At 35.1% G+C, this 14438-nt stretch overlaps 1 protein-coding gene across 4 annotated transcripts in view; it reads left to right on the top strand.

Annotated features, from left to right (window-relative positions):
• LOC106478320 (ras-associated and pleckstrin homology domains-containing protein 1-like) overlaps positions 1-14438 on the top strand; it is a 122937-nt gene that overhangs the window by 31267 nt on the left and 77232 nt on the right. For 2 of the 4 annotated variants that reach the window (XM_022381913.1, XM_013938858.2), the window contains exon 2: positions 11282-11411. In XM_022381913.1, the coding sequence (XP_022237621.1) occupies positions 11289-11411 (123 nt within the window). In that variant the 5' untranslated portion in view covers positions 11282-11288. Of the gene's footprint in view, positions 1-932; positions 971-7348; positions 7470-11281; positions 11412-14438 lie in introns of those variants that run through there. The other 2 variants (XM_022381911.1, XM_022381912.1) reach the window with 2 other exon arrangements.

Below are 14438 nucleotides of genomic sequence, written 5' to 3'. Positions count from 1 at the left end.
CTGGAGTGCTTTTTGTAGTTTCCATTGTAAAAACATGATGATGCAGAAGTTTTGTTCTGCTGGATTTTTCTCTGTAATTTCCATTCTGCTGGAGTGCTTTTTGTAGTTTCCATTGTAAAAACATGATGATGCAGAAGTTTTGTTCTGCTGGATTTTTCTCTGTAATTTCCATTCTGTTGGAGTGTTCTATATAGTTTCCATTGTAAAAACATGATGATGCAGAAGTTTTGTTCTGCTGGATTTTTCTCTGTAATTTCCATTCTGTTGGAGTGCTCTATATAGTTTCCATTGTAAGCTGTAAAAACACGATGGTGCAGAAGCTTTTTTCTGCTGAAATTTTCTCTGTAGTTTCCATTCTGTTGGAGTGCTCTCTATAGTTTCCATTGTAAGCTGTAAAAACACGATGGTGCAGAAGCTTTTTTCTGCTGAAATTTTCTCTGTAGTTTCCATTCTGTTGGAGTGCTCTCTCTATAGTTTCCATTGCAAGCTGTAAAAACACGATGGTGCAGAAGCTTTGTTCTGGTTGATTGTTCTCTCTAATTTCCATTCAGCTGTAGTGCTTTTTGTAGCTTCCATTGTAAAAACATTTTTGTACTGTGAATAAATCAGCGACCGATTTAATTTCGTACATAAGAGTTATATTGTAGAAAATGTAAAATAGATTTAACCCTCATAGATCTAATTAATGACGAAATTTGAGAAACAAGTTGTAGATTACAAAATTCTCAATAAGTGTAATAATGAATAGGTCTCAAATTACTGTTCTTTTTTTTTTCAGATTAGAAGTTTAGTTAAATGTTATGTGATGAAACAGTTCACACGGTGATTGTTTGGCGTGTGTATGACACTTTTCAGAGAAAAGAAAAACCAAGAAAACCAAGTGAGCTTCAACACAACTTCATGTGACTTAACTCCATGTCATTATCTCCAGAAAAGAAAATTGGGTTATGTTTCCAAAAGTCAGTTTAAGGTTAGTTGTATTGGTAATTTAAATGCACACGACATCTGTGTGTATATATACCCTGGTTCGTGCTCTTGTTTTGTGGATCTAAACTTAGTTTGGCTATTAGTTATATATATATATAACTGAGAGAGACAGTCGCCTTCTTCGAAAAATCATTCTGTAAACATTGAAATGTAAACATTATCAAATATCCCTAAATTCTCGTGAATTCTGCGAGCATGTACACGAAATATATCGTGAAGCGAAAGTTTTAAGGCCGAATATTAAAAAGTGGGGGGAGGGAGCACTGATAATAACTAGCCACTAACTTAAAATTTCGAAAATACTTGTTACACTTCACGGAACAATCTGTCTTTAATGGTGCAACAAATGTGAAAACTTTTTGTCATGTGTCTATTTTATATGACTTCCAAGTTTTCGTGAAGGCTGGACAGATTATCGCTGGTCATTATAAGTTGGTATGTAACTTAAGAAACGTGTGCAACCCAGATTTGGATTTTTATGACGTATTTACTGATTCAAAGCATATAAGTCACGTAAACAGACGTCATGCTTCATTTTCTTTATTCCTGGCAAGCTGGAAATATCTGAGAAAAGTAAAGCATGCAACTTTAATAAAACCCGTAAGCCAATCAAAAGACAGTTGTCTATTTTAAACACGAAAGTTAAATCTAAAAATTTCTGTCACGATTAAGAATGAAATATAGTTCCGATAAATAGAATTAGAATAGGGGGAGTTTCCTCGGATTTCAGTCGTTATTGTCAAGTTTCAGGGACAAAGGAAAACAATGAATATTTTAATGTTTTTTGCCGTGTTAGTTTCGCTGAAACGTTGACATTTTAAAAATCAGTTTAAAACCTTTGTTTTAGTTACACGTGTTATACTTAGCTATGTTTTTATTACAATACCTCTAATAAAACGAAATCGACCCCCCCCCCGATGGTCCGGTTAGCTTAAAACCTTTCAAAGCTAAAATCTGGGGTGCGATTCCCCACGCTGGACACAACAGATAGCCAAGTGTGGCTTTGCTCTGAAACAAACTCCCAAAGAAAAATTATTTTAAACGCAATATCCTATATTAATTCACCTTGTAGCTTTGTCTGTCTGCGTGTATGTATGTATGTCCAATTTATTCCTCCCATAGTTCTGGATTTAACAGGCAACCTCAGAGCGGGGTAGCCCGAGGAGTGTCCTTATCTTTATAGCGTAGTTTCCTTACCAAGGACGAACTAAAAAGGGCTTAAAATCCCGAAAAGTTATCCAAGCTTGATGGGGGTTTTAAGAGCAGATTTTCTCGGTCGCGAGCCTGAATCAGGCACCAGATTTTGTGTTCCTGCTTTCCCCCCCCTCGGGATTTCAAGGGTGCAATTTTTACCTCCGGCACCGAAGGTGGACGGAGGTTATGTTTTCACCCCTGTGTGTGTCAGCAAGATTTTTCCGAAATGGCTGAATGGATTTGAACGAAAGTTGGTCTACATTAGGACTATGATCCAGCTTAGAAGTGATTAGCTTTTGGAGGGACGAGGTCACATCAAGGTGACGAAAAAATCCCCATCTGTTAACATGGGGCCGATTTTTCACACTATTTTTGCTCCATAACTCAATCAAAAATGATCGGATTTTGATTAAACTTGGTGGACATATTTGGAATATTATTCCTCATTGTCCTGCCAAAAATGGTCCGTGTTCGTTGGTAACGACGGACATACGGATACATTTTCGTATTTTTTGAGAGCCGAATATGATCAACGCTGCGTGGCGGAGGTATTCTCTAATGAGTGCCCCTCTAGTTGAAAGTGTGTTCATACCCTCACTCATAGGTTAGGGAGACCCAACTTGGCTCACGTGTGGGTGTCCTATCAGGTTTTTTTTTTGGGGGGGGGCACAGAAAACACCTTTGAGGTACCTATAGAAGTAACTGGAGATAATGGAGGAGCTTGATCAGTACAATTGGGTGTCTATGACTTATGATGAAGCCTTTGAACCCCACAATGGAGTATGGATGTTTTATGCTTTTTTTTTCAGTACACGCTGTTCAACATAAAATCAATTTTATCAGAATTAATGTAACAAATCTAAACATTTATCATCTTCCGAATTTTTTAATGTGTGTTATGGTATTTACATAGTCACGTGCACAACAACATTTAAGTATTTATGCAGTTCATAGATTAAGGGATTTAGACACACTAGAATCGTAAACTTTTTAACTCCATAATAGCGAAAGAAAATTGTACAGAAATGACACATCACTTTGTTCGGTTTTATAACTCTTTTGTAAAATTAGATAAGAATGACACAAAGTTAAATAAACAGAACAAAATCTCTTAAGTCGATTGACGGAGGTTGTACAATTATTAAACGAGTCGGTGTCATTTGATTGCCCAGTTGATTAGAGTATACTATTAAATATTGGATTTTATATTGCTTTATCTTAGTTTCTAAGGGTTGGGCGTGGACTGGTGGCTAGTGTGGATGCGAGGGTGCAAGGTTCGCGTCCCGTTAACGCAAAGTAAAAAAAACGAAGCCCCGCACTTTCGGGCCGTGGGTACGTTATAAGAGTGATGGACAAATCCTGCCATTTGATTATAGTAGCCCAAGAATTGGCGGTGGGTGGTGTTGACTAGCTGCCTCACCTCTAGTCTTATTACCTCAAATTTAGAGACTGCTAGCGCAGATAGCCGTTGATTAGTTTTGCACGAAGTTAAACAAAAACTAAACAAGCAAGCTATCTGCTCAAAATTAGAGACAGCTGTGCAGATAGTACTCGTGAATAACGTTGTGCGAATATGATCCAAAACAATCCTGCGCAGATAGTACTCGTGTATAACGTTGTGCGAATATGATCCAAAACAATCCTGCGCAGATAGCACTTGTGTAACGTTGTGCGAATATGATCCAAAACAAACCTGCGCTTATAGCACTTTTGTAACGTTCTGCGAATATAATCCAAAACAAACCTGCACATATAGCACTTGTGTAACGTTGTGCGAATATGATCCAAAACAATCCTGCGCAGATAGGACTTGTGTAACGTTGTGCGAATATGATCCAAAACAAACCTGCGGAGATAGGACTTGAGTATAACGTTCTGCGAATATGATCCAATACAAACCTGTGCATATAGCACTTTTGTAACGTTGTGCGAATATGATCCAAAACAATCCTGCGCAGATAGCAATTGTGTAACGTTGTGCGAATATAATCCAAAACGAACTTAAGGTAGTTTTTGAATATTATGAGAGCATATTTTATTCAATATTTCAGGTATGAAAACGTATCCTTAAACTTCTATAATCTGTACATAAAATACTCGTGTATTTGAAGCTTTGAATCTAGCTTAATGTACAAAGGACATAGCAAATTTTTAATGCGAAGTAACGCCATTTATATTTGTTTAGAATTAGTTCTGAAACTGGTGGTTAGGGCGCTTGACTCACAATTTGAAGGTCGCGGGCTCGAATCCCCGTCAAACCGAACATGCTCGCCCTTTCAGTGGTGGGGGCGTGTTATAATGTGACGGTCAATCCCTCTGTTCGTTGGTAATAGAGTTAGCGATGGGTGTTGTTGTCTTCCCTCTACTCTATCTCTACTAAATTAGGGACGGCTAGCGCAAATAGCCCTCGTTTCGAAACAAACCAAGCTGAAACATACATTTATATATATGAAATTATTTTAATGAAACTTCTGTAGACTTTTTTCTTTGAATTTGTGTTTTAGCGCATTTATTTTCAGTGTATAGTTCTTACGTCTATTAAGAATTATGATAAAATGTACGTTGTACACGCATACATATATACAGGGTGTCCATAAGGTCTGGAATCAGTGTAAAGACATAGTTACAATATCTGCTCAAAATGGCTACCGCCAAGTTCAAAACATGTGTGTAAACGATACAGCATGATTGAGAAACTGGATTTCTTTCCGGATGTTTGTTATTGAGCTCTACAGCTATTTTTATCTGTGTCCATCCTTGACGTCCACACAACAGGATAATTTCAACGCGCTCTTGTAAGCTTAACGACATGATTATTACGTATGGGTAATATAAACCTGAGTCCCCCCGCTGGGACAGCGGTAAGTCTTCGGATTTACAACGCTAAGATCAGGGGTTCGATTCCCCTCGGTGGACACAGCAGATAGCCTGATGTTGCTTTGCTATAAAAAAAATACACAAATACACATATAAACCTGCAACAAATAAGAATAAAACGTAAAGTTAATAAAAAAAATTCAATTAATTATGTATACATTGATTCCAGATTTCATGGACACCCTGTACATTGAAACCTTTGGACAAGTTTTTATTTTTATAGCACTTATCCCAATTATGAAAGAAAATAGTATTTGAAGGTACGTAGACATTAAACTGTATATTTCTTTTCAGAGTATCTCGTAACTGATGACAAAACAAAATAGCAGTTTTTGTTTGTTTGTTTGTTTTGGCGTCTAACGAAGAAAACACTGATAGTGCTTCAACTTTTGGGGTCATATTTTGAATTTGTAATAATTTGGAGTATAGATAGAAACTGATCAGTCATAGGCCTATTGATTGTAAGATGTATAGACTACAGAAACCGATGCTCATAACACGTTTCCAATCTTCCATGTTTCGGCCCGGCATGACCAGGTGGTTAGGACGCTCGACTCGCCGTGGGGGTGTTATAATGTAACGGTCAATCCCACCATTCGTTGGTAAAAGATTAGCCCAAGAGTTGGCGGTTGGTGGTGATGACTAGCTGCCTTCCCTCTAGTCGTACACTGCTAAATTAGGGACGGCTAGCGCAGATAGCCCTCTTGTAGCTTTGCGCGATATTCAAAACAAACAAACAAACCTTCCACGTTCTAGACGCTAACGATTATCTACATACGACTGATATTGATATGGATAACGTTTGAACTAAAACTGTGTATGTTATAACTTGTTAGGCCTGATGCAACCTGGCATTAAGCTGAAGGCTTGTTTGCCAGTGGCATACAACAGATAAGATACAGGTGAAATGCTACATTACATTCTTCTTACTGGAAACCCGTTCTGGGCCAGTAAAGAATAATGTGGCTTATATTATCAGCTTTATTGTGATATAATATTACTACTACAGATGCTCATGAATGCTGCAGTTCGAGAACACACAATGTCCTTGTTCAGTCAGTCAGATTTCCTGTTCAAGTCACAGCACTTAGCACTGTAATAAACGAAGATTAGCTTACATCTGTGTGAATTTTACTTATGTTGATGTGTTGTGTAGGAAGTGTGTATTCGAGATTTTTCTTTCGAACTAAGGATGCAGAAGATTTTTTCCAGGGTTCCTCACATTTGCTGATTTTCCAAGCATTAAATGTTCTAGCAGAATAATTCAGACATATATGTATAACTTGATGAAATTTTAATATATACATACATATATGTGTGTGTCACATCTGATATTACACACTATAAAAGAAACTTTAGTAATGCTTGATGCTACTCTTCATTCCAGAATGAAATCTTTTATCCAAAGTTAAGAAGTCGTCTATAGGTAGGCTAGGCGACTCCTCCTGTACACGTGATGTATAACTTGATGAAATTTTAATATATATACATATATGTGTGTGTCACATCTGATATTACACACTATAAAAGAAACTTTAGTAATGCTTGATGCTACTCTTCATTCCAGAATGAAATCTTTTATCCAAAGTTAAGAAGTCGTCTATAGGTAGGCTAGGCGACTCCTCCTGTACACGTGTATGGGTTGGAGTAAATCCTGTTTTTAATTTCTGCTTTGATAACGGCCATGTTAAAACCTTTGGATTCTGGTGCTGTTTTTTTTTTGTTTTTTTTTCAAATTTATCGACGTTTTTTTTTTTCAAGGTCTTGCTTTAACGTCACATGCTGACGTCAGTAGTATATGTACAACGCTAATTGAAAACTTTGACGATTAAGGTTTCGAAGGTTTTAAACTGTGTGACAATCTTTCACCCATGAAGCACACAACAATATTCTGAAGTATTTTAGTTGTAATTCTAATTTAAACGTAAACTACAAACCACGTGTGTGAAAGTGAGTCATTCTCGTTCTTCTGTTTCACTTCGAGAAGCATTTCAGAACGTAAGATAACAACTAACGTGTGGGGTTATTTTTTCTTACAGTTTGGGAAAACAGAGACTTTTTGAGGCAATTACAACTTCAGTTATACGAATCCACTCGAAAAAGACTAATCCTTCTTATAAGTAAATAGTGTCAAACAAACTTTGATCTGATGCAATATCGTTATCACCAAATATTTGAAGAGGAAAGTTAAAGACATGGAATTCCTTTGTGAGTTAGAAGAATTATATTTTTACTGAAGAAATAATTGTCCAAAATGCATTATGTGGTTCGAATGAGATGCTGCTGGCATCGACATATAGGTATGGACAAACAAGAAAAAGAAACCGCGTTCTACAATTTGGAGCCTTGGATGCGTTATAAGAGTGACGGCCAATTCCCACTACTTGATTAGGGTAGCCCAAAAAATGGCGGTGAGTGGTGTTGACTAGCTACCTTCCCTCTAGTCTATCACTTTAAATTTAGGGTCTGCTAGCACAAACAGCCCTCTTGTAGCTCTGCACGAAATTCAACAAACAAACATGAAAAGTCTGTATACTAAAAATAAAAAATGCAAGATTTATGTGACTAAATTATTTAGTATATCTTTAGCCACAAAATATAGCTTTCAAATATTGGGAAATCATTACATGGTTATTGACATTGCGCGTATTTTAAAAGGTGTTAGATACTATGGTATCCACAACCGCAAAGTTAATATTAAGAAAACCTTCCAATTTTATAATAATGCAAAGAGACCCTAGGTTACACACATATACAGGAAGTTGTATGATGTCATTATGGAACTACTATATAACCGGAAAGCGAGTATAGCCAATAAACCTAGATAAAAGGAAGAGGGTGTCTCCCTCTATACTTAGTATTTTGTCTTTGTCCTCTTATTCTGACAAGTGTTCGTCTAACTAATAACAATTTGGTCCATCCTGGTAGCGTATACACATAACATAAAGCGTAAACGTTGTCCTTTTTTTTTTAATGTGTGAAGTGTTGATTTCAGAATATCTCTTGACATGTGTGTTGATGCAACTTTCAACGCCAAGGAAAATAAATATATATAGATATACGTACTAGATGTACTTCCGCAATGTCTCCGAAACTGTTTTCTTTCAAGAGCAAATAAAACCAAAATTATGAGTAACAAATATTTTTATTCCTTGCTTTTGAAGTTCATATGGCATGCATCGTTATTGTCTTCAGAATGCATAATTCTTCTCGTGATTCTTGGCTTGCGCACTTTTGGCACTGACGTCACGACAGTACAAATTGCAACGTTAAGTGTCTCTTATGTAACGTCATTTTAATGTCTACCGACTAAATGACAGATGACACACTACTGTATTGTGGTTAAAATAGGTGACCCCTCTAGGCGGCTTTCAGCCCCATTTTGGGGAGTAAGGCTTTTGATCTTCGGTTTTAACCGATAAAACACCCCGATAAAAAAAAGGTTTAAGTATACACACACACACACACACACACACACACACACATATATATATATATAAATTAATGCTACTGTTTCGTCATTGTTAAAACACACCACAGATCAAGTATCACAGTAGAACTGATACAGAAGTTTTTTGTTTTGTTTTTAACTGGAAGTTAAACATGACATATACTAACCATTTTAGGTATTTCATCGTCTGTTTGTATCTCCAACCTATAGGCCTAACCATTTCGTTGACGTATTGATTTTGAACTACACAGAAGAAGACTAATACACTACATTTGCAAGTCGTATTCAAGGGCCTTTTGTACACAGGTAAAAATACACCACCACCAGGAAACGTGATCATAACCTGGTGTAACGAAGTACAGAATCACGTGTGGCTTCCTTTGGTATGAAGAGTTTAAAATGGCCCGTCTTTAGTGCTGTTTCTTGCGGAGGTTTGAAGATTAACTGAAATCGGTTTCTTCGAATCTTCTTCTCACTGATATATTTTGCAGTTGCTATAGTCTCGTTTTCAGAAATTGGATTGTTCTTATGACTGATGATGACAAAGTGTTCAGCAACAAAATGGGTGCTATTCAAGTTATTAATGTTCAGTAAAATATGTAAAGAACGTCCCATATACCTAATATTAGTTGAAAAGCAAATACCGCATTCCAGATGATGTACTAAGTTGTTGTCCTTTTTATATTAGAATAGGGTTAGCCACCTTCAGCATCGCGTCATACCTTGCAATACACCAGCGGAAATAATCGCTCGTCATGTGGATAAGACAATGACGGATATTTGTTTTTTATTTTTTGAGGACGGTACTTTATCTTTAAGGGTTGGAAGAATAAGCATTTATTGGTTTGTTTAGACTACATTCGTCCATATGTAATGACTTTTGGGTTGTAATGTGTTTAGATTACCTTTGCTCATATGTATTGACGTTTGGGTTGTAATGTGTGTAGATTACCTTTGTCCAGATGTAATGACGTTTGAGTTGTAATGTGTTTAGATTACCTTTGTCCAGATGTAATGACGTTTGGGTTGTAATGTGTTTAGATTACCTTTGTCCAGATGTAATGATGTTTGGGTTGTAATGTGTTTAGATTACTTTTGTCCAGATGTAATGACGTTTGGGTTGTAACGTGTTTAAATTACCCTTGTCCAGATGTAATGATTTTTGGGATAGGGTGTGTTTATTTAGATTACGTTTATCCAGATGAACGATTTTTTGGTTGTGTTGTATTGAGATTACTTTCGTCCAGATGAAATTTTGTTGCGATTTGTTTAGATTACCGTTGTCCAAACGTAATGACTTTTGGGTTGTATGTATTGTATTTAAATTTAACACGAATGCTTTTAACTCTGTCTTAATGTGTTTTTTGTTTGTTTGTTTCCAAATTAGGAACTAGTGTTTTTCATCGCCGTTCGAATTTTTACTTAACTGTTTAAAATCTTACATTTGTTCGTATCTTTAAAAATACACGAGATATCCATCATTTATGGTAAGTCCTTCTTTTAGACATTTTTCTTCGTTAGTACCCACTTGAAATTGACATAAATATGGACCTCCCTCTTCGTCCATAGAAACTATCAGCATATTGTACAACAATTGGAAACAGCTTAACCTTGGCTGGAGTTTTTGTCAATAACATTTGTGACAAATGGCTCGTGCAGTAGCACTACTTTAGTTAAAATTCATATGAACAGTTTTCCGTCTGAAGTGAGCTTACGAATTAAGAGATCACCATCTTTCAAACGCCGATAATATACTTTGAAACTCATCATTGAAATGTAAGTTTTAAAGATTTGAAAGGTGTTTTTACCATACTTGTTGTTACAGCACATTGAAAGTTCGAGAAACAAATATTTCGTTTTAACATAATGTTTTTGTAATAACCCTAAAGAAGCTCTTCATTCGAAACTTATTCTTGAATGTAATGCGTAAATAAATGATAATCAGTAATGAAAATGTGCCTATTCATTTGAGGAAGTAAAACAAACAAGATGATTATCCGTTTTGTGTACTTAAAGGGAGGTTTAATAAATATTTAATACCAGACATTGGTGGCGCCCTCTTTTGATACGTTTAATGGTTATTGAGAATTTATGTTACAATTTAGTGCTATTAATAATAATAAAAAATGGTTAAACTGGGTTTAATTTTTCTCCAAGCTCTCATTATGAATATGTATATTGTTAAAGTTGAATGAATAATTTAAATATATATATATATCATCCACTGATAGTATATGAAGTTCAAAGTTGAAGGTAGTGGTGAAAGTAGGGAACGGTGTAACGGTAAGAATTTTGTGACGATAATTTTATGTTTCGGCTTATCGTAGAAGTTTTACGAATATGTTTAGGTATAATGTACATCAGTGTAAAAGTATAATGCATTTCAGGCTCTCCTCCCAGTCAGGTGGGACGCATTCACGCGATTTGGGATTACACAGTTGCTGATCACCATGGTAACCGCTTCAGGGTCGATCGGCGACCTTCAGTTAGTCCAACCTAACAAATCAAACTTATTTTTTCCATCAACTGTAGTAGCTGTTGATAATAATTTTGTGCATTCGATCCTCATAAATTAGCATTGTTGATTTGTATAAGATTTTTGTGTGTATATGTGGGAGAGCAAACACTACCACCGTACTGTTAAAAAAATTAAAGTTACTTTTTTATAATTGAGGAATGCTGTTAAATAAATTTTAGAAAAAACCACTGACTGAAATTTATTAATTAATTTTGGAGCGTAAAATTATAGCGCAGATTTCATGTTGATTACAGGTCAACCATGGAATGTGAAGATAGTAATTATAGCAGTAACAGTGATGCAGAACTGGACAGTGATGATGACCCGAATGATCCACAGAAACTTTTGGCAGCATGGATGACTGAACTTGATGATATCAGATTAGTAAGTTTACTTGTGTGAGCTGATCGAATAGCACTTTTTTATTATTAATTAGAAAAATACAATTTTTACTTAAAATTTCTGTTCATGATTTTTATCAATATTAAATAGATTTGTTTAGACCATCCGAAAATAAAATTTTATTTCTACATACATGACCACTTGTAAAAAATTTTGATTCGTGTGAAAGATTAATAAAATTGATTTAAAAAAAAAAGAAACCTTTCAAAAATAAGTTAGAAACAATCTCGCTAGATGGCGGCACTTGATAAATGATACTGTAAGAATTGTATAGGTTTGTATCATCATTTTTTATATGGCAGATGAAATAACAAGTTTTGAAATAAGACTTCACAGTGTGTAATTTAATTAAACACAATCAAATGAGAAACGAAATTTCAGTTGACAATGGCAGTGATTTATTTAGGTAGTTCTGCTAGACTGGTAGCAAAAATAGTATTGATTGGAAACTCATTTTTAATCTTTGAGAAATCTCATAGTAAAGAAAAAAGGCGTTTTATAAATGTAACTGTTATATATTATATTATACACGCTTTCCTTCCTGAAGTACCATAGGAATTTTAGAACATTTAGGGGGTGGTGCTGTTTTGTAAACAAAAAGGAATTCAACAACAGAAGGAACGGAAGTTCTATGTGAATTATTTTACAATTGTTGGGGAAAAAACAACAACTAAACATTCTTATGTGTCTTTAGGATTAATAATAGCTTTAGATATTTCCTGCATTTGTTTTGGGGAATAATGATAGGTTTGAGTGGTGGCAATTGTAAGTATTCAGTTTTTCTAGGGCTGTAATATGGCGTGTAAAAGCTAGCCCAATAGATTATCATATATCTTTTAACTGTATTACTGCTGTCATTTTATGCTAAAAGCTTCGTACTTTAACGGTGTAAATTGCATAAGTTTGGGTAAAGGGTTGTGTCCATAAACTAATATTTACATTCCTTCATGCATCTACATGAAATATTGGAAATTAAAACGGATTATCTATTATTTACTGCAGATGGTAGACGATTTTGCAAAATCTTCGTTGTCCTCTGTTATCCAAAAAACATTAAAAGTAAATGGATTACTTCTGACTAGGTGGAAACATTTTTTTTTAGTATATAGTTTATTTGTTAGATATTGGTTTTCTGTTATTTGTTTTATGTATTGGCTCATGGTGCATGCTTATTCAATGGGTGTCAAAATTATTTTCATGAAAGAGGGGCCCGGCATGGCCAGGTGGTTAGAGCACTCGACTCGCATTCTGAGGGTCGAGGGTTCGAATCCCCGTCACACAAAACGTGCTCGCCCCTTCAGTGTTATAATGTGACGGTCAATCCCACTATTCGTTGGTAAAAGATTAGCCCAAGAGTTGGTGGTGGGTGGTGAGGACTACATGCCTTCCCTCTAGTCTTACACTGCTAAATTAGGGACGGCTGGTGCAGATAGCTCTCGTGTAGCTTTGCGCGAAATTCATAAAAAACAAACATCATGATGGAGGTTAAAATACCCTTGAAACGATTTTGTTTTATGGACACTTAAAAAGTAAAATATAATGTCATATATAAAATCTATGTTCTTCGTTTTCTTTTTCTATTTTCATTATAAATATATATTAATTACATATTAATACTGAGCTAAACAATAACAACTTGAAACCTCCATTGAAAAAGTTCAACTGACAGATGAAATCATCACTTGATTTTATGGTACTAACCATTTTTGAAGTATGATCTCTTCAGCATTATGCAACAAATAGCCTTGTTTACCTCCTACAATATTAGTATATAAATAGTGTATGAACTAAGACTTTGGATGTTGTAATCCACATGATATATGATGAACTAGAATAACTCATTGGCTTATAACCCAAGTTTCTTTGAACTTATATAGAGTCTATTAGGAATTAAGTGTTTGAAAGTATTTTTTGTCTTTCTTTGAATATTTTGAACCAACTTTGTAGTATTGGTTTGATTGTTCAGATTACTTATTTAATAGTAGACCTATTGAAAGTATAGTGCTTCAGTAGGATGCAAATTTTAAAAAAGATCAATAAAGATAAAACTGAGACACAAAAACTCAAATTCAAATAACAATAAAAAATTTGGATTGTGTTAAATCTGTCTTGATTATCACAAAGACTGAGGGAAGAGCAATTGGTCACAATGCAGTCTTGTGTGGAGAATAACGTACATTATGATACGTGATTAAAAACATACTCTTTGAAGTATTTGGATTGTCATTAGTTCTATGTTAAATGTTGGTATATTCGAGTCATAAAAAAGCAGTTTTTAAGAAAGATGTGGAAAACAGTTTGCAACTGTTCAAATGGGGAACAAATCGAAGCTGATAGAATCCATCCAGGAAGTAAGTTGGTCAAATCAAAGCTTTATGATTATGGCACAAAAATTGCGTGAGTGAAAATAATAGTAGTAAAAAAAAATACATTTATTTAGTAATATTTCTAAGGATAGAAAAGGGGAAGAAAAAACTAAATTAATTCGTTTATATTTCTTGTCATACCAATTAACATGTTTTTGGTTTACGTGAACATGTTTTTGTTGTTGTTATTACCGGTTATTACTTGGTGATTATATTAGAATAAATTTTAATAGTGTGTGCCAGTATAACTAGTGTGCAACTTATATATATAAATTATTTTCATCTTTCAGTTCTGGTGCCGTTGTCTGTGTTAATTTAAACAAATTGGTGTAGTCAGAAGATGTTTTTTTTCCTCGACGTTGCAGAGATATAGCTTTGAATGATGATGACAAAACCTTGTCGAAACGTTGTACATTTGCTGTTACGTTGAACTTATTGTTGCGTCATCGAAGTCACGTGACTGGTGTGTCGCCACCTATTTTCTAGAACTATCCTGTACCTTGGCGAATGCTCTAGTATTTACTAGATATAGGGTAGCCTGGTATATAAAAGAGGGTGACAACGTGACGGGACAATAATGTGTGTGTAGATAGTGAGTAATTGAACTGCAGTCACAGGATATTGTTGAAGTTAACGTTCGTTC

The sequence above is a fragment of the Limulus polyphemus genome, unplaced genomic scaffold (assembly GCF_000517525.1).
Source record: "Limulus polyphemus unplaced genomic scaffold, Limulus_polyphemus-2.1.2 Scaffold199, whole genome shotgun sequence".
In the NCBI taxonomy this organism is placed as follows: domain Eukaryota; kingdom Metazoa; phylum Arthropoda; class Merostomata; order Xiphosura; family Limulidae; genus Limulus; species Limulus polyphemus.
Note: the sequence above shows the minus strand (reverse complement) of the source record. Positions and strands in the feature narration are given on the sequence as shown.